Source organism: Staurois parvus, unplaced genomic scaffold, assembly GCF_062004578.1.
Source record: "Staurois parvus isolate SC_StPar_1 unplaced genomic scaffold, SC_StPar_1.0 ptg000299l, whole genome shotgun sequence".
Lineage (NCBI taxonomy): Eukaryota > Metazoa > Chordata > Amphibia > Anura > Ranidae > Staurois > Staurois parvus.
The window spans coordinates 17,374,694-17,401,758 of record NW_028318095.1 but is presented as its reverse complement, the minus strand read 5'-3'; the positions used below and the strand labels follow the sequence as shown (position 1 = coordinate 17,401,758).

Sequence of the window (27,065 nt, the reverse complement as noted above, 5' to 3'; positions counted from 1 at the left end):
ACTACAATCTATTACAGCACACAAAGCAGCCATATTGCTCTGTAATAGAAATAGTTCATTTGGGCCAGTTTGGCCCAAAAAAACTATTTAAAATGATACTAAAGCTGGAACTCTAATTTAAATTCTTCCACATCATTGAATTTGCACTACTGTATGATCTTGCAATTTATATGGTTTTTACTGACTTCTTATTTTATTAATGAATGATCAATTACTTTTTTTGGTCTACAGGAGGTATTTACATTAGGCACTGTAATTGTATATGTAATTCTGTTATCTGTTTTATACAGCTGCTACTGGGTAGAAGATATATTTAGGGTAAGTGCAAAATTCATTTATTGTCCTTTAATATAATTTTTTTTTTAAATGTGCAGCTTTCAATTAAATAATTCCAGGTGATCCTGTCATGAATGTACTCATTAAGGTACTTCCTGTTACAGTTGTGCTAAACGTTACCCTGGCAGAAAATCATTACATTTTGGCATTAATATTGAAAATATGACTGATCATTCCAAAAACTGTATTTTGCTTAAGGATAGTGATCATATGAAGCCCTTTATTATCATGTAGTTGTTTGGCTCCTTTTTAACTCACAATGATAACAGAAATCACCTAAATGGCCCTGATCAAAAGTTTACATACTGTGGAATGTTTGGCCTTGGTACAGACACAAGGTGACACACAGGTTAAAAAGGGCAATGAAAGGTTAATTTCCAACTTCTTTGCTTTTTAAATTGGAACTAGTGTCTGTGTATAAATAGTCAGTGAGTTTGTTAGCTCTCACGTGGATACACTGAGCAGACTAGATACTGAGCCATAGGGTGCAGAAAAGAACTGTTAAAAGTCCAGATTGATGCTATAGTCTGATTAAAAAGTGTTCCTTTAATTTTTTTGAGCAGTGTACATTGTGCAGGCATGGTCCACCTTTTCAGTCAATCCTGGAGGAAGTATATATGAACATGAAATGGCTGAAAATATATGAGTGAGATCAGCAGCACTTAGATGCAAACAAGAATGAAGAAAGAGGAAAAAACATGGTAAAAGTTAATGATACACAGTGCTTTATTAAACTAAATGTCATCCAGTTAAGGTTTAAACCTACTTTAATATCACCCACCCACCAGCAGCACTTATTGCACTTACCCTTCTTTCTCTGCCATGGTTTCTGCTGCTGGGAACAAAGAAAATATCTGGTATTTCTGGATATGGAGAAGCACGTGATTTCCTTCATCCACCACCCCCATATGTGATGTTTGATGATATACTCAAGACTGTCACATGGGGGCAGGAAGAGTTGTCAGCCTATTGTAGGTTGCAACTAGAGTGAGTAAAGTGATATCTCTTTCATTACTCACTTCTGGAGGGTGAATGGAAGCTGAATGAAGGAAAGGTAAGTAGTTGCTGCAAGGGTTGGGGCAATAAAGCAAACCAGTTGCTTTACCCTGAATAGGCAGAGCACAGGTTTGCTTTAAAGGATAAGTTCACCTTTGGGAACATGTTACATGTTCCAACCGTTTTTAGGGTGGAACATGTAACATGTTCCCATAGCCGCAGCCGCCACCCCCTCCCTCTGACAGTTACTACAGGGAGAAGATTCCCCTTACTATCTCTCATATTTTTAAATTTAAATGATGCGGCCCACACGGCCGCATCATTAATTTACGGACGGCTGTTGGCTTGTAGTTTTCAATGAACTACCATGGAGCTGAGGAGTGCCGTGACAGTTCATTGAAGCTTTCTGTCAGAATATCTGCTTGCTCGTACATCCCTTACGGCAAACAGATATTCTGACAGGTCTGCAGGAGACCTGCATGGCATCAGCGATTTACTGATCGCTGGTGCCATACTTTCCAGGCTCCTGTAGACAAAAATAATAAATGCACATTTATTATTTTTGTCTAAAAGGTGAACTTATCCTTTAATGTCTGTCCTGTGTATAACACATGCATTTTGATGCGAACGTAGCTTTGAGGTTCATTAAAAAATTGAGGAAAGGAGAAAAGTAATTGTATTCCATAGTAGCCAGTATGACGTATTCTTTTGTTTTTATAATCTGTATACAATTTACAAAAATAATCTTGCACTCCTACCCCAATCAGTCCAGCTATCTCCTACTCTATTTTAGGCGATCCTTGAAAACCCTTCTCTTCAGAGAAGTCTTTACCAGTTCCGCCTAACAACTGTATTCCCACTCTTCATCAGCTCATCCCCCACAGATATTACCTTTTGCATCATTAGGGACCTTTGATTCCTCCTGTATTGAATTCTATTATAACTTCACTGTCTGCCCTTATGCTGTAAAGGACTGTTAGAACTCGTGCTACTATATACATCCTATCTAATAATAATAATACATGGGTACATACAGTACCTTCCCCCCAATGTGTTTACTCATACAATCCAACAAACTCCAACTTCTGTCAGCTCATTGTGGGGAATAGCCCTCATTTCCTGTTCATTTTGCACCCATGGAAGTATGATTGTCATCAAGACAGGAAGGCACAGACAGCAATAAAATTTTTGTCACATGTTCTTTTTCCCTTCTTACTTACTAAAGTATATTTCTCCTTCTCACTTGCTAAAACATATTTAATTGGTATATATTTCCCTGCTGAATTGATTTACCATAACATTCTTGCTGAAGGAAAATCTCCCAAATACACACAGAGACACAGAGGGCAATAAAAAACTGACAGAGGCTCTCTTCCTCCTATGCTCTATCAAAATTAATATTTTCAGTATAGTGCTGTATAATGGAGAATTGCGCCTTTTCTATAGCATATTTTATGATTCCCAAGTTCTGTAGAAATGCAGTACTGTTTATCTTTTCCATAGATGGTCTGTACCAAAATATGATATTTAAGGACTCAGCAGTAATACAAGGGTCATAAATAAACAAGTGTACACAGACAAAGTGTGGTTTTACGTAATTTCACCTTGACACAATGCCAATTTCCAAAAATATCCCTAAAGAGCCTTGGACCTCTGCTGAGTTGCTGGCTATTTTCACAAGGCACGTCCTGTGCCTGCTGCCCAGCTTCTGGACAAATCCTGAATATTTTGTGTTAATATTGTATGAGCCATAATAAGAAAAAATAAAGCAGGAAATCCATTCTCTGATTAATGTGCTCAGTAGCAGTCATTAGATCTTAATTTCATCCTGTGTCAGTGATATTGCAGCTCAACAGTCTGACTGGCTGGCCACTATTTAATTGAAAGGAAGGAAAGACTGAACCAAACAAGGAGTTCATTTATTATCACTAGATAAGGTCATGAGCAAAGCTTTGAAATCTTCAGACATATTTACATAAAGGACTGTGCAAAACACAGGTTGATTTTGACTGGGAAATAACTATACTATGGTAAACACTATACAGGAAAGACAATGTAGGAAAGAGTGGATGTGGAGTTGCCATAAATGTCAAAAATGGCATAACGCTAACATTAATTAAAAAAATAAATGAGATACTCAAAACCCTTTGGGTCTGCCTTCCAACCAAAGAGGGATCTTCCCTTAGAACTGATGTATTATATAGGCCCCCTAAGACAGACTGAGGATTATGATGACTTGCTAATTGACGAGATAACTCAAATGGCAATGAAGGGAGAGTTTTTAATTATGGGTGACTTCAATATGCCTGACATTAACTGGAATTCTCAAACTGCTATAATATATGTAATTGAGGCAATGAATGGGGTTTCTCTAAAAAAAGTTAGTTTAATGCCCAACTCAAGGTGATAATATTCTAGACCTAGTACTGAGCGATGGGGATCAATTGTCTGATGTTGAGGTGGGAGAAAATGTGGGTTCTAGTGATCACCAATGTATTTGGTTTGATATTAAAACAATAACTGAAAAAGCATATACAAAAATAAAAGTTTTAGATTTCAAAAGGAAAATGTTTGCTGAAATGGGGGGACATTTCTAAAAATTAAATTGAAAGACTGGAGTAAAATGATAAGAGTAAGTAAACAGTGGGCACTGTTAAAGTCTACCATCCTGGAGGCAGGTAGACTATATGTCAGGCAAATTAGTAAAAATAAACAGAAGAAAAAACAGTATGGTTCACTAAAGAGATAAGTAGGATAGTAAAGAAAAAAAAATCAGCATATAGGAGATTTAAGGAAACAGGAAATGTAGCTGACAGAGAAGAGTATACAAATAGACAAAAGGAGGCCAAACACATTTTTAGTGTTTGAATAAAAGCATGCATGCTTTTATTCATACATTTATTACGGAGGCTTTTTGAGGTTCGCCTTTCATGCTAGTCGCTCTTTGGTTCTAGCTAGTGCTCGTATTTTTCTTCTGTTGTTTATTACATTTTTAGTGTTGCCAAAGCACAAAACGAGAAGGAAATTGCAACATTTAATAAGAAAAGGGATAAAACCTTTTTAAGGTACATCAGCAATAGAAGGAAAAAATAAAGTGAGATCACTAAAATGAAAACAGGACACAATAATTAAGTTGAGGGAGACCTGGACATAGCCAGCCATTTAAACAATTGCTTGCATTCTTTATAGCAACATGCCGAAATTTTATCAAATGTGGGATCCGTGGATTCAATACTTATTTGTCCCCTAGTGGGGCCTCAGCTGACCCTCCTTTACTTCAACTTCTCTCTTATTCTATTTCTTTTCTGCTCCTTTTTTTCCTTTTCATTACTTAACTTTATTATTATTTTCTGATGTACCCAAGTTTAATACCTGACTGCTGTTGTGCTCATATTCTCAGGTACTTAAATATTATATTTTCTCAATAGTGAAATATGTCTTGGATCCCTGATGATGGTTTCTGTTTATCCCTTTTATTTATGGTCATGCCAGAGGGATTTATATTTCCCATATTTCTATGCTATAATGTTCATTTTCTTGTTTTTCCTGATTTTTGTCAATGCAATTTATGTTATACTTGAATGATAACCTGAGAGCTTTGTGCTTCCCATTTTTTTTACTGTACTTTTTCATGTTTGTACATCTGTTATTTCCAATAAAAAGATTGGAATATAAACAATTACTTCTGTCTTCTCAGAAAATGTTTTTGCTAGCAATAACAAGTTGGGGAATAGTATTGGTTCTTGCAATGATGGTTCATTTTTAGGACTTCTGGAGAGAGGAGGAACTAGCTTAGTTAAAGCTTAATAAAACAATGGGCTCTGACGGTAGGAGAACTTCAAGGTACCATTAAAGGATATTTTTAATCAATTTCTTCTAACAGGAGAAGTTCCCCAGGACTTGCAGACAGCTAATATTGTACCTATCCACAGGAAGGGCAGCAAGGTAGAAGATGGCAATTACAGGCCAGTGAATTTAATATTGGTTGTAGTCAAGTTAATGGAATAACTCCTGAAAAGAAGGATCATTGATCACTTTAAAATACACAACTTGCTGGACCCAAATCAGCATGGCTTTACTGAGAGCAGATCATGTCAAACTAATCTGATTACATTTTTTGACTATACCCATATGGAAGAAAAATATATTTGAAATATATTTTAAAAATATTGGTATATATTTGAAATGCTACAATTCTGGCCATGTTCAATATATTTCAAAATATATTTCAATATATATATATATATACTGCATGTTGAAATGCATTTTTATTGCAAGATATATGAAAAATATTTTAAAAAATACATTTTAAATATACTGTATGTCTTTACAAATACAAATCTACATTTTTGGAATGCATTTACAAATATATGTAAAAATATATGTTAAAAGTGGATATGCAGTTGGCTAAAGGATAGATACCAGAGTGTGGTTGTAAATGAGATTAATTTTATTAGATTGTAAGCTCTTATGAGCAGGGCCCTCTTAATCCTCTTGTTTTTTATTGTATTGTATCTGTACTGTCTACCTTTATATTGTAAGGCTCTGCGCAAACTGTTGGCGCTTTATAAATCCTGTATAATAATAATAATTTGGAACAGAGACCAGTCACTAGTGGTGTACCACTAGGCTCTGTACTAGGTTCTGTTTTAATTATTCTATATGTAAGTGATATAATTAAAGGTTTTTTGGGCAAGGTATGCCTTTTTTGATGATGATGCAAAGGTGTGTAATAGGGTTTATATCTCTGGAGGTGTCTGTAACATGGAACATGATGTGGCATTGCTGGATAAAGGTCTAAAGGATAAAACATATCAGGAGTGACTTCAGAAACTTAATATGTAAAGTCTGGCGAAAAGAAGGCAAAGAGGAGCCATGATTGAAATTTTTAAATATATCAAGAGGGTGAATAAGGTTCAATAGGGCAGTATTTGCAATATGAAAACAAGATAAAAAACACGGGGAAATGACCTCAAACTAAGTGTAGAAAAATTCAAAACTAATCTTAGAAAGTTTTATTTTACTGAAAGAGGTAGTGAGCGAGTCAACAGTGGTTTCAAACACGCTTGGGACATAGATCTATACTAGGCAAAAAAATTAGCAAAACAAAATACAAAACATGCATTTAAAAAATAAAACACAAGACTCAATGGACCACTTGGTCTTTTTCTGCATTCACTTTTCTTTGTTTCTATGTTGGGGTCTCCTCCAGTTTCTCTTTGCCTGTCCATTTGCTTTTTAGAAATGATCAATATGACTAGTGGTGATCAAGCAGGTCCAGGATCAATTCGCAAGCTTTTTTGCTAATCTTGCTTTCAATGAACCCTATACAAATGTATGAGGTGCAAATCTTGTTATTGAGTTATTAATTTCTGCCCATCTATAGGGCTAATACCCAGGCTATGGTAAGCTGTCATGGTTATGGGAAGTACACTATATTGCCAAAAGTATTGGGCCCGCCCTCCAAATCATTGGATTCAGGTGTTTCAATCATCTCCATAGCCACAGGTGTATACAATCAAGCACCTAGGCATGCAGACTGCTTCTACAAACATTTGTGAAAGAATGGGTCACTCTCAGAAGCCCAGTGAATTCTAGCGTGGTACCGTGATAGGTTGCCACCTGTGCAATAAGTCCAACTGTGACATTTCCTTGCTACTAAATATTCCATGGTCAACTGTTAGTGGTATTGTAACAAAGTGGAAGCAACTGGGAACAACAGCAACTCAGCCATGAAGTGGTAGGTCTTGTAAAAGGAGGAAGCAGCGTCAGCACTTGCTGAAGCGCACAGTGAGCAGAAGTTGTCAACTGTCTGCAAATCAATAGTTAAAGACCTCCAAACTTTATGAGGTTTCCAGATTAGCACAACAACAGTGAGTAGAGAGCTCCATGGAATGGGTTTCCATGGCCGAGCAGCTGCATACAAGCCTTACATCACCAAGTGCACTGAAAGCGTCAGATGCAGTGGTGTAAAGCATGCCGCCACTGGACTCTAGAGCACTGGAGACATGTTCTCTGGAGTGACAAATCATGCTTCTGTGTCTGGCAATCCGATGGACATGTCTGGGTTTGACGGTTGCCAGGAGAACAGTACTTGCCTGACTGCATTGTGCCAAATGTAAAGTTTGGTGGAGAGAGGATTATGGTATGAGGTTGTTTTTCAGGGGTTGGGCTTAGCCCCTTAGTTCCAGTGAAGGGAACTCTTAAGGCGTCAACTTTTTGAATTGATTTATTCATTATTATTAATGTTTATTTTCACCTCCACTGTTCTATTCTACTTTATTTTCATAAATAATTTTATTGTCATTTTCCATTTCCCTTCTATCTAATATGCCTTTTTTTAGATATACAGGTGTAACTCAGTTTACGAATGTAATGTGTTCTCCAGGACGTTTCGTATTGCACAAAATTTGTAAACTGAAACGCTGTTTCCCATAGGAATGCACTGAAAACCAATTAATCCATTCCGGAGGTCAGAAAAAAGTTTTAAAAAGTCGCTGTTACTATAGGTCAGTGCCGGTTTTTAAATATAATTACCGGCTTTTTTTTCTCCACTATAGCTCAGAAAATCAGCTGTCACTTTCCCCCCAGCTAAAAGAAAGAAAGTTTCCTTTTAGTTTATTTCCCCGAGTTAAAAGAAACAATGTTTCTTTTTAGTTTGTTTCCCGAGATAAAAGAAACAAAGTATCCTTTAGCTCCGGGAAAAGTGACAGCTAATTCCGTGAGCTAGTGAAGAAAAAAAAAGCCGGCAATTGCATTTAAAAATCAGGACTGACATACACTTTGTATTACGAAAAAAATTTGTCAAAAATTTGTAAACCGAGGCATTATTTTCAATTCATTTTCATTCGTAAACCGAAAATTACATTAACCGAGGCGTTCATAAACCGAGGTACACCTGTATGTTATTATATGTATACATACACACTCGTATACTTTTTAACCCAAAAGCATTAGAGCTATTCTCTTGTGTGTTTTTATATCTGTTTTTATATCTGTATTAATTCCTGTACAATGCAGGAAAACATGTAGGTCCTTAAGACAGGTCCGAATCTACCGCGAGGTAAACAAGGTGTTTGCCTAGGGCGACAGCTTTTAGGGGGCAGCACCGCCCCCCAGAAGCAGGGACCTTTTGAGCAGCGGTGGACAACAGGAAGATCGATGTGGGGGGGCATGGGGGAGGGCAGTTGCAGAGCGACGCTCGTGTATCTCTCCCTCCAGCAGCTGACGAGCCAGGACCAGGGGACAGCCTGGAGCAGGGAGAGGAGAAGTGGCGGAGATAAAAGAGCCCAAAGGAGGTGAGCTGTGTTCTGTGGGCTCTCCATCATGTCATCCATCTAGTACATTACACTGACACTGATCACTGACAGATCGTATGGGACTACACACGCCTCCCCCCACCCCCTTCCTGCTGCCTGGAGATCAGCAGCCCTTGGAGGGGGGTGTGTGTGGTCCCATACAATAAGAGGAAGAGGGGGGGAAGAAAGAAAGGGAAGAGAGAGAGGGAGAAAGAGGGAGGGAGAGAGAGAGAAGGAAGAGAGAGAGGGAAGAAGGAGAGGGAAGAGAGAGAGAGGAAAGAGAGAGAGGGAAGAGGGAGAGGGAAGAGAGAAAGAGGGAAGAGGGAGAGGGGGGGGGGGGAGAAGGAAGAGAGAGAGGGAAGAAGGAGAGGGAAGAGAGAAAGAGGGAAGAGGGAGAGGGGGGGGGGAGAAGGAAGAGAGAGAGGGAAGAAGGAGAGGGAAGAGAGAGAGAGGAAAGAGAGAGAGGGAAGAGGGAGAGGGAAGAGAGAGGGAGAGAGAAGAGAGAAAGAGGGAGAGGGGGGGGGGAGAGGGGGAAGAGAGAGGGAAGAGGAAGAGAGGGAAGATAGAGAGGGAAGAGAGAGAGAACAGAGAGAGGGGGGTAAGAGAGAGAGGGGGGGGAGGGAAAGAGGGAGGGGAGAAAGAAAGAGAGAGGGAGGAGAGAGAGAGAGAGAGAGGGGGGGAGGGAAGAGAGAGAGGGGGGATAGAGAGAGAGGGGGAGGGACAGAGAGAGGGAGGGAGAGATAGAAGGGAGAGGGAGGGAGAGGGAAGAGAGAGGGAGAAAGAGAGAGGGAGAAAGAGAGAGGGAGAAAGAGAGAATCATATATACATACACACACTTATTGAACTCTCTCGCTCTCTCATTGGGGAGGGGGAAGGGGATGCGCAAAATGTTTGTGTTGCCTAGGGCAGCACAAAATCTAAATACACTACTGCCTTAGGAACCAAGAACTTATTGCCTCCCCCATTCCCTCCACACTATAAAATTGTCAGCGTTCTATTGGGGCAGGGCTGAAGAAGGAGCCTATTGAGCATGCTCCAAAATGCGTTACTGCCCCCTTCACCTCCTGCATCTGACTCTGCTCTCCAAGCCTCATTTTGATACACAGATACATCCTAGCTCATACTATCTGATCCTATAGACTGAGCTGCTGCTGGACGGCTGGATGTCTCACCTGGATCTTAATACACCAAACGATGAGTCTTTTTAACCATTTATCTTGTAAGTGTAATTTATCTATCGTTCACTAATAAATTGTCTATACTGCACTTAGAGGCACCTTCCTCTCTTTTTCATGTTGACTGATGAGGTCCACTTACTCTGTTATTTCTTTTTATAAACATGTCATACCTGATTTACCCCCAGTCCTCCCCATTTTTCTCACAGTAGTTCTGCTATATAGAACATTGCAAGAGGCTGATGCCAAGTCAAATTCAAGTCAAAATAAATGTAACAATTTATTCATGGATAGAGTACTGCATTTATTTGTATCTTCAATATCTGTCAGGAGTTCAGCTTTAAGGTTTATGAAAATATTGCCCATGTAAAGTCACTATGGAGTGACCTTGGGTGGCTATCTAGCATTTTATTATAAATGATCCCCAGTATCCACTACGTATATATATATTTTCAGACAATTTTACTACAAAGCATGAATCAAAAATTCTGAATTAACTACTGTATATTGTTTCCCTCCCTTTATTTTTGTTCTCAAAGCTTTTTTACCCTTAAGCTTGGGTTGTAGATTTGATTCAAAGTTCCGTATGCTGAGGAATCTGTACTCCGCAATCCATTCATGCGCCGTACCGACTCCACGCTTTCATTCCCAACAAGCACAGTCTGTCCACAGATTGTCATAACAGATAAAGGCAGCAAAAATGGAAGAACAGCAAAATGATTAAATAAAAAAAAGCACAAAACATGCAAAAAGCAATAACAGAATATATACTTGAAAACAGAGCAATGAATAAAACAGAACATAGTACAAGCACAAATTAAACATGCACATTACACAATAATGCAGCAAAATATAATGAATAATATTACCTAATGAAAGCTTAGAGAAAGCTATTTGAAAAGATTAAAAATAGTAATGGTTTGCTCACAATGGATTCCTAGGATATATTTTACAGCACTGAATGAAAAGCGTTCCAAAACTTCAGCATACCCACCAACACCCTAATAACTACATCTGGAACATTTTAAACACACCTACGGTCAGAACACATTTGGTTAAAGGAGGCAAACTAAAAGCTCACTGCAATTATGAGATTAGCCTATTTATTATATAACAATCACAGTAATATAGCAGCATGACATATCAAACACATTCAAGTTCATATAAGAAAGGGCTGTGTTTGTCTAAACCATTATGCTATCCCGTTAATGTGTTATTCATGTTAGGTTAGTGCCATAGCTGCATTTAGTTTTTGCTTTGCCTCTTTTTCATATGGGCAAAAAGGCCAGAGTGTTGGTCAGACGCCTGCCAAAAATTCCTGAACTGGATTATCTATGGCAGTGACTTTTTTTTAAATATTTGTTTAAAAGCATGCATGCTTCTGTAATCCCCGAATATCCTAGGGCAATATATCATAACTGGTCTGCAAAAACATGGACAATTAGACATTACAATTAGGGATGAGTGAAACTGAGTTCTGCCAAAAATTTTGCTTTGGAGTTAATGGGAATGGAAAGTTTTAGGTAGTTATAGGTGGGGTTTGAATGTCTCAAATGTCTAAATGTTAAATAACTCCTTAAGGGTTAGGAAAGCTTCATTTACATTAAATAAAAAATTACTGTTTTTATTTAGGTATTTCTTTCTAGGTCCACTCGGTGTGCAACTTCAAAGAAATACACAACAGCTTTAATGAACGAAGCCATTCACCTCTATATTAGTGTCAATGTTGACAATGGGATCACATGGACTTTTTTGATAAACACAAGGCCCATGTGTGATGTAGCTCTGTTGATAAACAAATCTATGCCACACGGGGTCTGATGTGGCTTTGTTCATCGACATAACCATGTAAAACCGTAATTTTGTTTTTTTTTGCCTAGCAATGCCCCATGGTGAAATAAGATGTCAATTCAGATGACAACTTGATTCTGTTCAAAATCAAACTTTGTGAAATCAGCTGCTCATCTTCAACTACAGTATCATAAACTTCCAACTCTTAGAAATATTGAAAAGGAATGCCCCTACCACTAGGGTACCTTTCAAAAGGTTGGTGATTTCAGTTTACAGGCTTGTCGGGGTTAGTAACAGGTTTGCTTTAAGACTCGATATGGAAATAAGGTGTTTATTAAAAACATGGTGTCAGTACTTTATTGTCCTAGAACATCTCCAGCAAAGCTTGCATGGGAAGGCCACTGCACATTGTCTACCACACTGTCATATGCAACCTAAATATAGGTTATCTTAGCTCAGCTTCTAAAGCTTCATGTTTCATGTAATTGCTCCTTACTGACCATAAGAAACCTCATTTTTTTGCAACAATGAATTCAATTAAAAATCAATTGGCTATTAAAATAACCATCATTATGGAAAAAGTTCATTTAGTCATAGTAAACAGAAGAAAGTCTACACTTTTTTTTCAAAGCAGATTATGGGGGCAGATTACATGGCACTCTCCAGCACCCTGCAACAGGATAAAGGTAACAATTGACATCAGAGAATGATTGGATGTGCATAAAAGCTATTTCACAATTTCTCCAGGGTCTCTAATAGGAGTGCATCTGTTTAAGAAAATGGTGGTGGGGTAGGATTTTCTTAACTGCCTGACAGTTTTGTTCAAAAACAATGAGCATTAAGGACTGTCATAAACACTGGATTGTCCCCAAATTTAGCCAAAGAAAGCCGGACTGGGAAACTGTCATCAATAGTCTATAGGCACCTTAAAGCAGACCGTGCACTAAACAACAACATCTGCTCATTAGATAAGACCTACCCATCCCTTTCTAAATCCCTTAATAATAGTAGTATGAATATTTACTTTTGGTGCAAAAAGTTAGAATCTTTACCTACCTTACGCCAGGTGCTGCCCATGCCACCTAGGCAAGGGTAACGTTACACTCTTTTCTTTGAGATCTTGGGAATGATGCCTTATGAGAAGACACTCCTGCACTGTGCTGGAGCATCATCTTGTGAGATTTGAGGTACTCATCAATTCCCCAGGAATCTTGCTGGAAGGATAGTGATGTCATTCCTTGCAGGACGGAAGACTGTGGTAAGGTAAGTATTTTATTCAAAATTTTTCCCCCATGGGGGAACTTATATATCCCTTGTCTCTTTGTGATAAATGTTCATTTTTTTCCTAATTACTTTCTATAGTTAACCCTTTAAAATGATATGCAGTGTTCCTATTTGCTGAAGAGGAGCATGTAGTTTGATTGATCATTAGTATAGTAGCATTAAACCCACTACAAATTGATAGGTATATGCTAACTGCACATTTAGCCGACTGAAGAAATATCCTCTGTCACTTGAAGCAGCTTATGGAGGGGAAGTCTGTTTAATCTGTTTCCTGCACGCCTTTTATCCATTTAATCACCGCTTACTGTACTCATGTTCGCTATCGTACTCCTTTGTAAACACAATTGTCTGCATGACCCTATGCCTGCAGGAGGGTACAAGCTTTCACACAATTAACTTAATATAAAATTATAAGACATTAAGTCAACAAGGCTCTCATGAGCATGTTATTTATTTGTTTAAATTAAAGCATGCATAATAAAATTTATCAAGCCATAGATGTGTTGTGGAAAATTACAGCTCTGTACAAAACTCTTACTTTTCCAGCGGAACATACTTGGTATTCAGCACATGCTCTCATTTTTCAGTTCAAGATTTATAAGACTGCTAAGTCTTATATCCTTTCAATTCACTTATGTTTGTTCTTTGCTATCTACATTTATCCTGTGAAAATATTAGAGAATAAACTGTTGATAAAAGTAGAAAATAGCAGAAGGGCATTTGTGAAATTGGCACATACATAGTGAAATCAAAGCTGTGGGAGATAAAGTGCCTCCAGGATGGTGGGGCAGGCATTTTCAGGTTCCTAAATGCATCCTCCGTTGTCAGGGTGATTTCCCAGGAGCCCCTTTCAGCGCCCTAAACACCCTTCTTGCAACAAAATGTGGTGACAACAGATTTGTTGGGATGGGCAATAAAGAGGATAAACTTCTTCCAAGGTAGGGATGCAGGGATTTCCAGGCTTCTGGAAGCATCCTGCCTAATTTAAGAGTGTCCCTGGGCTCCAAAACCCTGGAGCACAGTATGTGTTGAAACACCTGGAAGTCTATTCTCTGCAGCCCTGAAGGCTGTTTATCTACATTTACAATCTCCATAGGTACATTTGAAGTAAAAATTTTCCTTAGACCTCAAGAGATACTTGGAATCTCACTTTCCTTTTTGTTGTTTCCGGAGCCATAAACCTACAGAAATTATAGTTGGTGCTTAACTTTTCTGATCTTTCTCTACTGTTGTCAATAGTTAGTAGATTGGGTTGACAAGCTCATGACTTTGTCTTTAATCTGTACACACTTTTTTGTAAACGTTATAAAAATATATACATTTCTTTTGGATTGCTTGGGTTCAAAATCATTTCCTACTTATTTGTCTGTGTATCGATTTTACCACTGACCAGGCAGCCATAGCCTCCAAAAGAACCTGTTACTGAACAAACAAATCATAAGGATACAGGACTGTCTCCTAGCCAGGAGTAGGGCTGTGGCATCTCAGGTGGTTCTATGCAAACATGGCAAACTTCGGTGGCACCACATGATGAATTTAGTGCATTAAAAGTGAATGCCTCTTAAGGATCTGCATGCAACCCAACATCAGTTACATCAAACTCCACCCATATTCACAGAGCACCAGTTTTTTAGCAACAAGTTCTCTTTAATAGTGTTTTACACATTAGCTAGCTGATTGCTTGGACAAAAAAGGCTGATAGGGTCTGAAGTCCAAAGCAGCCAAGTAGCTTTTTATATGTATTTCAAACACATTTAATATTGAAAATATTAATATTTAATATTGAAAATGGCATAACCAAGTACTTACACTAAATACTCCATACTTGTACAATACTTGTTGAGCATTGTGCAAAGCCTGTCTAGTTTGTTTTAATCTCTTAGGCATCAGTGGGTCCCGTTCAGAGAAAATGTACTCATCAAAATGTCACACAATTATGCAGGCTCAAGAGGATTCCGAAGCAGCCAATGCAGATATTACAAATAAAAGAAAGCGGTTTAGACATACACAATTAAAGCCAAACTTCTCCCAAAACTATTTTAAGTTTTTGGAAGAGGTGTGAAAGGGTTGGAGGGTTGTTCATTTTTTATTGCTCTCTGTGTGCCACTGGGTAAAGAAATATAGTTACAGAACAATCCAGCAAAACTGTAATTCATCCTTGCAACATTCAACAATTTCAAGAACATATTAACAAACCAAACATACACATAGGAATTTTATTAAACATTATCTAACAATTCCATCCAATCTGTGCACTGTCATATACATTTTAAGAAATAAATACTCAATGTCCATCTGCTTACTGGAACCAGAAACAACTCAGTTAAACCTTCATGAGTACTATGTCATGTTTCAATAGTCCATATGTCAATAATGCCATAATGCATTGTTTAATTGGGCAACTAGGTGGCAGATAAGATTTAATGATGACAAATGTAAAGTTAGGCAGCTCATAGAAGATTCCATTTTCTTTCCTTCCACCTGCTATTGTGTTCTGCTGGTGGGGGTACAGGGAGCATTCCTGACTGGCAGAACACAATGATTACTGCTAGCGGCTATATCTGCTGGGAGTAATTGCATGTAAAAAAATCAGATAGGCTGGGTTGTACCCAAGTTGATTGATGGATGGTACAATCAACCTGCTCATACATAGATCACAATTTATCTGGTCCCTGCTGAACCAGACAAATTTCGATCCATGTATCGCCAGTTTTTTGCACTTTGGGGCTAAAACATGCATGCATCATACTTGCTAGAAAAAGTACAACTTGGGGGGTGGGAGTCAATGGTTGAGAAGGATCTGGGTGTTCTGGTAAATCAAAGATTTAACATGGTTCTAGAGTCAAAACATTGTTTACCTTAATGCATTGTTTGCAATAAGGTCAAATGTTGCAATTCCTTTCTTCCCCTCTGTGCCTAAACACTTACCTGGCTTGTCTCATCACTCCAGCGCAGTCTCAGCTGCAGCAATTCTACTCTTCTTCCTGATCTCGCAGGAGACACAAGCAGCAGCGGGTGCCATAGGCTCCTGCTGCTGTCAATCAAGCATCGGTGAGCAGGGAGTGGAAGTGGGACTTACTGGCGCTGTGTGCGTCTATGAATACACACAGTCAAGATCAGGAGAGAGCCTGCATGGGGGCCCCATTAAAAGCAGCTTGCTAAGGGGATACCCATAGGAAGAAGGAGTGGACAGCATGGGCGGGAAACCTCCAAAGAAGGAGAAAGGGATGGCTCTGTGCAATCCTCTTGCACAGAGAAGGTAAGTATAACATCTTTTTATTTTAGAGCAAAAAAGGTTTTTCCATTAGAATGACTTTAATAGCATGCAATGCCAAGCTGCAATTTCTGAAGCCAACAAAATACTTTCTTGTATTAAAAGAGGTATAGACTCCAAAGAGAGAGAGAGAAAGAGACATAATTTCCCCCTGAGCAAAGCAGTAGACCTTATCTAAACTGTGCAGTCCAGTTTTGAACACCAGTTCACAAAAAGGATACTGGAGAACTGGAGAAAGTGCAGAGAAGGGCAACCAAAGTGATGAGAGGCATGAAAGTGCTCTCATTATGCCTGGAGGAAAAGAGCTTTAACCTCCACATGCATAAAGGATTCTGCACAGTAAGAGCTGTGAAAATGTGGAATAAACTCCCTCAAGATCAAGTTCTGGCCAGTTGATTAGATAGTTCTGAAAAAGAGCTGGATGCATTCCCAAATACACAAAATATAACTGGTTATTAACATTAATAGGTAATAACTCTAGGGATTGTTGATTCAGGGATTATCTGATTGCCTTCTGGGACATCAGGGAGGAATTTACTGTATTTTTCCCCCCGCTGGAGAAAATTGGGTCATGCTTTATAGGTTTTTGTCTTGCAAAAACTGTTTTTTAGGTTTTGTATTTTCCAACTGCGGGTACAGGATTCTGTATATTGTGTTTTTCTATGTATGTACTTTTTTCTTTATTTTTTTTCTATTAGTTTAATTAGTTGGACTTGTGTCTTTTTCAACCCAACTATGTAATAAACTTATGTTTGCAGTGTGGCGCCTCGATCCTAGATCTAATTATACTCTATTGTTTATTAACCAAGTTCACAAACAATGACACAGTGCTAGCTTCAGTAAAGATCAATTGACATATGAATGCCATACTCTAATCCTTGTCACCTGAGCTCACTCTCAATGAGGAAGCTTCAGAGGAGCAGCTTAGATATCTACATCACGGAGCATTTTTATTTTTAAATAACACAGTGTTTTTAAAGTGTTACTAAACTCATGGCCCTGCATTCACTATATCTGGAAATGCAATTATTTTCGTAAATGTAAACTGCTAAATACCTTTTCTCTTCAGCAGTTAGAGCATTCTTGTGACTTCTATCAGTGTCCAGCAGAGCACTGGTTAAAGCTTGTAGGAGTTGTCGTTCTCCTCTCATTGTCCTATGAGGCTGCATGACCCATGACCCTCTATCTAGACAATGCTGATTGGCCCTATGCTGACCACATGCACTCTCCCCAAAAAAAAGAAAACTCTCCAGCAATACACACTAAACTGAGCATGTGCAGAACAAGAGGAGGGGCAGAGAAGTCAGGATCAAACAGCCTTTTTACACAATGTGAGGATTAACCCCTTAGGTTGCACAGTGAGTATAACAAGCATGTTTTACCGCATATACAGACTGATTTTATTGTTATCGGTTTAGTAACACTTTAAGTTACTGCTGTTTTTTACATTGTATTATTCAGTTCAAACTGCAGTCAATAGAACACCAATACAGGACGACTTCAGGGCCTTTGTACATAGGCAAAGTGGATAGACCTTTTCAGAAGGATCTTCCTGCCTGGAGTGTTTGTGGTAAACAAACATAGGCTGAAGTGCACAAGGAGAATGGGTCAGAGGAAAATGCATTTTCTTGGGCACAAAGCTGCAAGTTTGTACATATTTGTTCCTAATGCGATGTGCTGTCCACTGACCCATACTCATTAAGTTCTATTAAGGTAAAAGCAGACTGTAAATGAACAGATGCTCATATCTACCTACGGTATATCTTGTGCTCATGGGCAAGGAGGAGCTTTAGCTGCAGCACCATCTCCACTGCAGAATAGTTTCCTAAATGTCAGCATGAATGAGAACCATACAAATAACTGGCATATTGAAATTAAAACATTAAAAATAAAGTAGCTGTGTATATAATAATAACAACAACTACCCTACCTTGCTTTGTCTTTTCTGTCTCCTGCGAAGCCTCAGGAATTCCTTGTGTTGTCGCGACACAAAATTTACAGCTGCGTATTCCAACAAAGCAGCAAAGACAAACAAAAGGCAAACAGCCATCCAGATGTCAATGGCTTTCACATAGGATACCTGCAAGAGAAAATAACAAAGATGTCAAGGGAGCCATGTACCATCAAATTCTTGGTTACAAATTCTATGATGCTGCTTTCATATACTGGACCCTGGGGAACCTGATACTCTACTAAATATATATATACAGTATATACTGTATGTCTCAGATGGCCTCATAGTAAATTATGTTATAACTAATTTTGTAATAACGTTTTATAATACCAGAAATAACGAAGTAAGCAGTAACCAACAACTGCAAATAATGCATGCCAAGATATATTTTACTGCTGATATAAAATGAATGACACCTTTTTTTGTTCTACTCAATAATAGAAAAAAAAGTTGTAATAGCATTTTTTGTGGTTTCCAGGTTGTGCAGCTACAACCTGGGTCTTTAGTAAAATCTACAGTCGTTTTCACTTTACTAAAATGTGTTTTTTTGTTTTTTTACACACAAACCATATATACAAACCCCGACATACACTGTATTTACTTACATATTTACATACATACATAGAATCTATTTTCAGGCATCACTCTGCTTAGGATTGCTGCACAGTGATTGTGTTTTACTGTTTCCCCCAATTCAGTCTGCTCAAACCAAATAAAACCAGTTGACTAAGTGGCTTATTTTTTTTTATTTTAGCAGTCATTCAGCAGACTTATCAACTGTCTGATATTTAGAAAATCTGTAGAAAGAGAACCCAAGAGTCCATACCTTATAATGAATGCAATTTAAAAAATTGGTATATCTAGCATTGAAAAATGTGTTAATTACATTAAAGACTATGTTCGTGTAACCATTGTAAAAACAGCTAAATGACCATTAATCTTGGGTCAGCCTGCTGTGATTTATTAAAGCCAACAAAACACACCTACAACTGTACATGAGATGTACATATACCTGGCTCAGAAATATACTTAACCAATTCAATACTAGGCACTTTCACCCCCTTCTTGCCCAGGCCAATTTTCAGCATTCAGTGTTGTCGCATTTTGAATGACAACTGCGCGGTCATGCAACTCTGTGAGATGGACGTGGTTCAACCATTTTGGCTTCAGCCTCCATCTTGGCAAAGGGATTAACCATCCTGACAAATATATTTCTCCCTCATTCTTCCCCCCTCCCTCCTTAGAGAGGCCCAGCGACATTTGGCCAGTATGTGTGTGAGTTGGGAATGTCACAGGAGGGTCATAGGAGCTATAAAGCCCCCCAAGGGAGCCGGGGCCTCCCTGTCCAAAGAACCTGCAAATTGTAACACCTTGTAAGAGATAAGGCAAGCTTTCCCAGGAGTTGAAAGAGATTCCAACCTAATAAACCTAACTCAGCGTAGGTGACAGAATCAGATAAACACTTTTCAAAATCCATTTCTCCCCTATGTCTCATATCTTGGAATATGAGAGACTTACATAAAAACCGGACCTATCGTCAGATTGGCCACGAGAAGGCGAACAGTTTAATCACTCGCATTGTCTCGGATACATAGGAAAACAGAAAAGTAGATCTTGTGAACCGTACAGTGTATAATTTCATAATTCATATCTAATCAATCCTCAGATGTGTCTGCATAATAATCTACCCGCAGGTGGAATGTCACTTGTGCAGCTGGAAAGTTATGGGCCAAAATATGAGTTATGGGAGATTTTGGCTCTTGTTGAGGTATCCACCCATACCTCCACACCCCAAGCGGGGTATTGGTCCTTGACTTCAGAGACACCCCCTGCTGGGGACTACAAAATAGGCTGTCAGGCCTAAGAGTCTAAGTTGAAGACGTCTCCCATTTTAACATCAGTACCACCTGGGGAGACCCTTGCCCTTTTGCTCTGAAACTTGGATGTGCTAACCCAGGACTTTGGCAAGTACCTTAACCCTTTCACCTCTCTCTGATATCTCTTTGCTGTGCTGTTGGTCTCGGTATGTTTATATATATATCTTAGTTACATCTTTTCTGTACATAATTTTATTGCACCCGTTTGACCTTTTAGTAATAAATCTTTCCTTCTGAAAGTGTTGAACTGTTTCTAAAGTGCTTTATTACAATTTACGAATTCCTGCCTCTAAAGAGAACGCTATTGTGTTTGTTTAACCCTCTGTATAACTTTGTTATACAGACAATTACCTCAACCATTATAGTGTTATAACTGATATCGCCGAGTTTCCTCTTGCTCTGTACAAAAAGGAGGTGGTGGCAGTGTGAAGGGTTAATTGCATAATTAGCCTGACCTAGTAACAATCGCTCAGCCTGCCGGTACATCGATTGTGGTCCAATTAGCTGGAAAATCGTTGTGCACGGTGCAGCTGGGTGTGGCATTGCTACGCACGTGACATCACGGTTTTAGATTGGCTAGTCCTTTGGTCACGAGTTTGGTGAGAAGGGCTGGGGTCTGGCGCCGCGATCGTGACAGTAATCACCACTGAGTTTTTCATTTTGTGCTAAATAAACAAAACAGACCACCTGAAACCTTTGAAAAAAAAAATATTTTTCTTTGTTTCTGTTATAAAATTTAACAAATAATCTTTCTTCATAAATTTAGGTCAAAATGTATTCTGCTACATTTCTTTGGTGAAAATACCCCACATGTGTGTACATTATTTAGTCTGTAGGAAAGTATTATAGAGTCCACAAACTATGGTATATACCAGGGGTGGGCAAACTTTTTGACTTGAGGGCCGCAATGGGTTCATATATTGGACCCGGGGGCCAGACCAAGAGTAGATGAATGATGTGTATGTGTCATCCATAGTAAGTATAGTAATATTCCCCCATAGTAAGCATAGTAATTCATCCCCCATATAGTAATTCATCCCCCATAGTAATTCATCCCCCATATAGTAATTCATCCCCCATATAGTAATTCATCCCCCATAGTAATTCATCCCCCATATAGTAATTCATCCCCCATAGTAATTCATCCCCCATATAGTAATTCATCCCCCATATAGTAATTCATCCCCCATAGTAATTCATCCCCCATATAGTAATTCATCCCCCATAGTAATTCATCCCCCATAGTAATTCATCCCCCATATAGTAATTCATCCCCCATATAGTAATTCATCCCCCATAGTAATTCATCCCCCATATAGTAATTCATCCCCCATAGTAATTCATCCCCCATATAGTAATTCATCCCCCATATAGTAATTCATCCCCCATAGTAATTCATCCCCCATATAGTAATTCATCCCCCATAGTAATTCATCCCCCATATAGTAATTCATCCCCCATAGTAATTCATCCCCCATATAGTAATTCATCCCCCCTATAGTAATTCATCCCCCCTATAGTAATTCATTCCCCCCATATTAATTCATCCCCCATATAGTAATTCATCCCCCATATAGTAATTCATCCCCCTATAGTAATTCATCCCCCCTATAGTAATTCATCCCCCATATTAATTCATCCCTCATATAGTATTTCATCCCTCATATAGTATTTCATCCCCCCCACAGTACTATTCCCCCTCAAGTAGTAAGCCAAGTCCCCCCTGTGTCAATTCACTTACCTTTGCTCCGCGCGTTCCTCTCGCCGTGTTCCCGTGCCATTTCGGTCTTCAGGGCGGACTGTGAGAGGAGCCTAGCTCCCCTCCCCTCACGTTCGTCACGCTGCCCCGCCTACACACATCCTGACAGCCACATCCGCTGGCCGGATTAAAAGGTCCGCCGGGCCGTATACGGCCCGCGGGCCGTAGTTTGCCCATTGCTGGTATATACTGTATATCTGACAATCGATCAATTAATGTACTGACGTCCATCTCATTTCTTGAGGCCTGGATAGCCAGGATAGTACAAATACCCCCGAAACTACAGTTTTTTGAAAATTAGGCAGTTCAAGGTATTTGTTAAGAGGCATGGTGAGTTTTTTGACGTTGTCATTCTTTGTTACAATTTTTTGGAAAAAGAAGAAATTAATAAAATCACAACTGGTGTGGTGGTGATCAGGGACATTGACTGGTGACAGTATGTAAAAAAAAAAAAATAATTAAATTTTTTTTTCTAATTTTTTTTTTTTAATTACATTTTTGTTGTTTGTTACAATTTTTTTTTCAGCACACTGTGACCAGATCAACACAATGTTACCATAGTAACAGTGAACCATTCTGGGCAAGTGATTACAGGTTTTTTTTTTTTTATAACACATTATGATTGCTAATACCAATGTATTTAATGGATATTAGCAACCAGGGGTGGACTGACCATTTGGAAACTCGGGCACTGTCCGAGGGCCCGGGGTCAGTAGGGGGCCCCATGAGATGCCCCTGCTACCTTTTTCATAGGCTTTTTTGAGTTTGGGTAAGGACACAGGGGTCCCATGATCCCCTATTGCCCGGGGGCCCCCATGAGTTGTCAGTCCGCCCCTGTTAGCAACCATTGTTACTGAATGAAACTCATTCATTCAGTCTTTTGTTGTGATTAGCTGCCATTGGGCAAAGCTCATCACATGATACAGATGGGCTGTGATTGGCCCTGTCTGTACCATGTGACTGCTTTGACCAAACACAGCTAACAACACAATTGTATACAATGGATGGCATGCAAGGAAGCCATCTATTGTATACAATTGTCATGTGATCTGCTGTGATTGGTCACAGCGGTCCCATGACACTGACAACAGGCCGGTGTAGTGATCTGTCATCGGCTGTGCCTCGTGGACACAGCTGGTGACAGATCGCGACTCTGCGTAGCCCCGCAGCTGCATGAGAGACACCTTCTGACAGGCCCCACCCAACCATCAATCTTCAATAAGCCGGGCGGGAAGGTGTTCAACATCTTTAATCAAATCAAGTATACATCCCTATGCTTCCAACTGTCTTTTTGTGAGTGCATATTTACTGGCCTCACAGGGGCAGACAAACTGAGGCTATAGGATTGAATATTTTATTTATGAACAATATTTTATATAATGCAGTTTTAATGTTGAACTTTTTTCTAGATACTGTAAATAATGTAACCCCTTCAGAACTGCAATCTGTAGATTAATGTTCTCAGGCGTGATGCCCCAAGTGAGGAGAACAATAATGTACATTCCAAGTGACTGGGAAGCAGTCAGTATGGTTCCAATCATGTAATGACATAACAATCATATGCTCTCATAAAAATCTTGGTAATCATATGAATTTTGTTTACAAACTCTTTGTGAGGTTGCTGTGCATTACAATGTGCAAACATAAATAATTAACATTTAAAAAAAAAGTTTAAAATAATTAATTGCACATAACCATTTATCCAATAACAATTTCATTTTTGTTTCATTTTCTATTAAAATCTCCTAACTGTAAAATAACCAAAAATGCCACGCCAGACCACATGGGTGGGTTTCCTGATGGTGATAATAGTGGACCATGCCTGCAATAAAAGTGCTGCAACAGCCACTTGCAGTTTATATTGGAAGTCTTTGTGACAGGGTGTCAACACAAGTGCTCATCTGATATTTTTACCCTATAACAAGAAGTGCCTGAACAAAGACCTCTGTGGCAAGATCACCAGGTATTATTTCAATGAAAATATCAAATATCAAAAATGACCTTTCAAGTTACATTATTATGTTAAAACTTATTTGAAATTTTAGTGATTGGGCATACACATACTTAAACTTTTGCATACATCTAATGTAGATAGCTATATTTATTATAACTAATCTTTATGTCAGAGCCTGGGCCTTCTGCAGTGAGAGGCAATATTTCTTCTCACTGAGCTACCTGGGATGCTGGACTATACTCTGCCAGATCTATTGGATAATCCTGCCTTGTGCCCTGTCTTCTCTTGAACCTTCAACTCCATGCTCCTCCCATGATCTTCCTATAAAAGCCATGTCCAGGCACTACCTCCTTGCCAGATTATTATGCCTTCCAGCCAATATTGTGCTCATCTGTACTGCTGCCGTCTATATCGTTTGTGACCGACTTTTGGCTTGTGACTGACTTCGCTTTTGTCTTATCCCTAAACCGTTTGATCCGCTCTTGGTTTCCAGGTTGCCCTTTCCCTGGTGGGGTGATCCTGAGACTGCGACCTTGTATTCACACGCAGCCAAATCCATCTCCACCATTAGGAGCTCTGGGGAAGACCGGTGGATACTTAGACCCCGCACCTCAGGTGAGCCTGCATCATTCCCAGGGTGACCTGCTGGTATACCAATCCTGCTGGTTTCAGGTAAGCCTTACAACTGCTGTAGCAACTGGTCTCTAAACCTGACCCAGACCGTGACACTTTATTTCCTTTATGATGCCTAAAATTTGGAGAATCAGGGCCCTTTGGACCATGTCTTGCCCACCCCCACCATAGGATGAGCTTTAGGTGGGATAAAACATGAGTTTAATGCAACCTTTTCATTGCTATTGCAACCAATTACAAATAATGTACTTCCTGGCCACTGAACTGTGATCAATAGAAGGGCCAATAATGGCCCTTAGAAGGGCCAATAATGGGGGTTGTCTTATATGCCAGCCTCCTCTGTGAAAATCCAGGGTTCCCAGAAGCCTTTTGTCAATGTGTGGGGACTTAGAGTAGATAGGGAGAGCTGAGAGTTTATAGGGACAGACAGTTGTTGTGTTATATAAAGTTCAAGACACAGTGCTGTATTGTGCTACATTACAAAGAATTGTAGAGTGGTGAGCTGCATAGTGTGTACCCACATATGTGTTCACAATGCATACACCTAACAGTCCTTTCTAGGACTATGTTTTTGTGTCAGCAACAAATTCAGTTGCTTTTTTCTGCTGGCCCCACCTTGCAGTTTTTTGGGGGGGATTATTGATTATTTTTTTTTCTTTCACATGTTCATATTTCCTCTTTTTTAATATGGAGCTTAAAAACTGAAAATGAATATAGGGTTGGGGTTTAGTGTTTGAGGGTTAAGGTGTAGGTTAGTGTTTCAATTTTGGTGTTTAGTGCTCTAGGGTTTATTTCTGAGTTATGCATCATTTTATTTATTATAGTTTTATTTTGTGGTCAGCATTGTGAGGACCCTCCCCTTGCTAAATGTTTTTTTTTTTTTTTTGCACTCGTACATGTTCCCCATGGCACTGCCCAGTTCTCCATGCCCTGTGTTTAACATTTTTCTATTAGCCTTGATTTTCAAGATTTTCCTCCCATAAACTAATGATTTAAGTTTGAAATTTTCTGACTTTATGATGGGTTCGATGAACGCCCCACAAATTGAACCCACACATGTGCTCATCCCTAGCATTGGAAAAGTTTGTCTCTCCAAAGCCACAGAATTATGTAGGCTGAGAACCCAATGGTGGGGTATGGATTTTTATTGGGTTAGCCCAACTGGTAAGAGCATACTGAGAAGCAATCAAAACAAACTACCAATTGAATGTGCACAAGCATAATCTATAAACTACCTGCAGGTGGACAGCTGGCAGTTTACCAGATTTTTCTACAAACTGAAGCTGTAGAGACAAATAGCAGCCAGAACACAGGCAGCAGTTATGGACAGAGTAGTAAACAGGATTCATACGAACAACAGGGACCAGCATAATAAATCCCTGACACGAGGCCATAAGCAGAATGGACAATTTCCATCTCATGATATTATGGCCGGGCTTGCTTGCACAATAGTTTACTATTTAGGCATCAGACATAGCAAGCAAAGACCTGATAACAGTGCATCTGTGTGATCACCGTACACAATAAACATCTTGCAATAATTCCATTTCTTCCCCACTTTGTTCAAAACCTAAAAAAATTGCCTGAAGTTTAGTTTATGTTCATTCTTTATATAACTAAGTAAGCCCAACTGATTTACCGTGAACTGAGAGAAAACGTGATCTTTTAAATGAATTCTCTCTGTGCATAAATACGTACTCACCAAAATCATATCTTTGTACGGAAAAAAAAACTCAACAAGTTTTAATATGAACAGAGTGGACCCAGAACTCTAAACATTGCTACATTACATTTTCTCTACTTCCAGAATACAAGGTACACACAGTTCTCCTACAAAAGCTCTCCAGGTGCATATCTTGAAGCATTTGAATGACGCTAGAAGTGCAAAAATTGTCAAAGTAAAGAAAAACTTCACACAGTTCCAGAAACAGCGGGGGACTGTATAGCTGTAAACTGAATGGAAAGTTGGTGATTGTGGAAGTTCTAATAAAAACTCTTCATAAAAAGAGACATGCTGATGCAATTTCAATGCAATTTCAATGCCAAATGGCAATCAAGTAGCAGTTAGATTATAATAAACAGAAATTAGATTTATAAGTTGCTCACATGAAATATATAATGCTTTAATTTTTATGGTCACTGTACCCCATCCCTAATTCTGCAAACATATCTTTCAACACAATGGACTTTAAAGGTTTAAGGGGGCACAAGTACAACAGAATAATCCATTTACCGCTTCAACTCACAAAACTGTATCTATGGACCAGAGCAATTTTTACATTTCTGTTATTTGCCTATTGATTCAGCATTAACTTTATTACTTAAAGTAGAACTAAAGGCAAAATTGTTTTTTGTCCCATTATGGATAGAGTGAGGAAGGGTTATAACTTGTTGTTGTTTTTGCTATCTGTGTCCCATTGGGAGATTTACCTTCACTTCTTGTCCCATAGCCAAAACAGGAAGTGAGAGGAAATCCCTGCAAATATGGGAATCCATTGGGGTCACCAGAAATAGGGCACCCATTGGAAGATTTCCCCTATTTTACTGTTCTGGGGACAACCAAAAATTTAGGATTTTCTTTCACTTTTGATAGTAGTGGTAAACAGGACCAATAGAAGGGGTGTATCTCCCAAACAGGGGCAGAGGTAGCAACAAAAACCAGTATTCTTATCCATCTTCACTGTGTCCAACACTAAAAAAAAAAAAGGTTTGCCTTTAGGTATACTTTAAAGTG

General features: G+C 39.0%; 1 protein-coding gene across 5 annotated transcripts in view; it reads right to left on the bottom strand.

Moving 5' to 3' along the window:
- Positions 1-27,065, bottom strand: part of GLRA2 (glycine receptor alpha 2) — a 266,331-nt gene that overhangs the window by 76,390 nt on the left and 162,876 nt on the right. For 3 of the 5 annotated variants that reach the window (XM_089682971.1, XM_089682970.1, XM_089682974.1), the window contains 2 exons: positions 18,085-18,234; positions 10,354-10,467 (listed from right to left, as the gene is read on the bottom strand). In XM_089682971.1, coding sequence (XP_089539097.1) covers positions 10,354-10,467; positions 18,085-18,234 — 264 coding nt within the window. The remainder of the gene's footprint in view (positions 1-10,353; positions 10,468-18,084; positions 18,235-27,065) is intronic. The other 2 variants (XM_089682973.1, XM_089682972.1) reach the window with 1 other exon arrangement.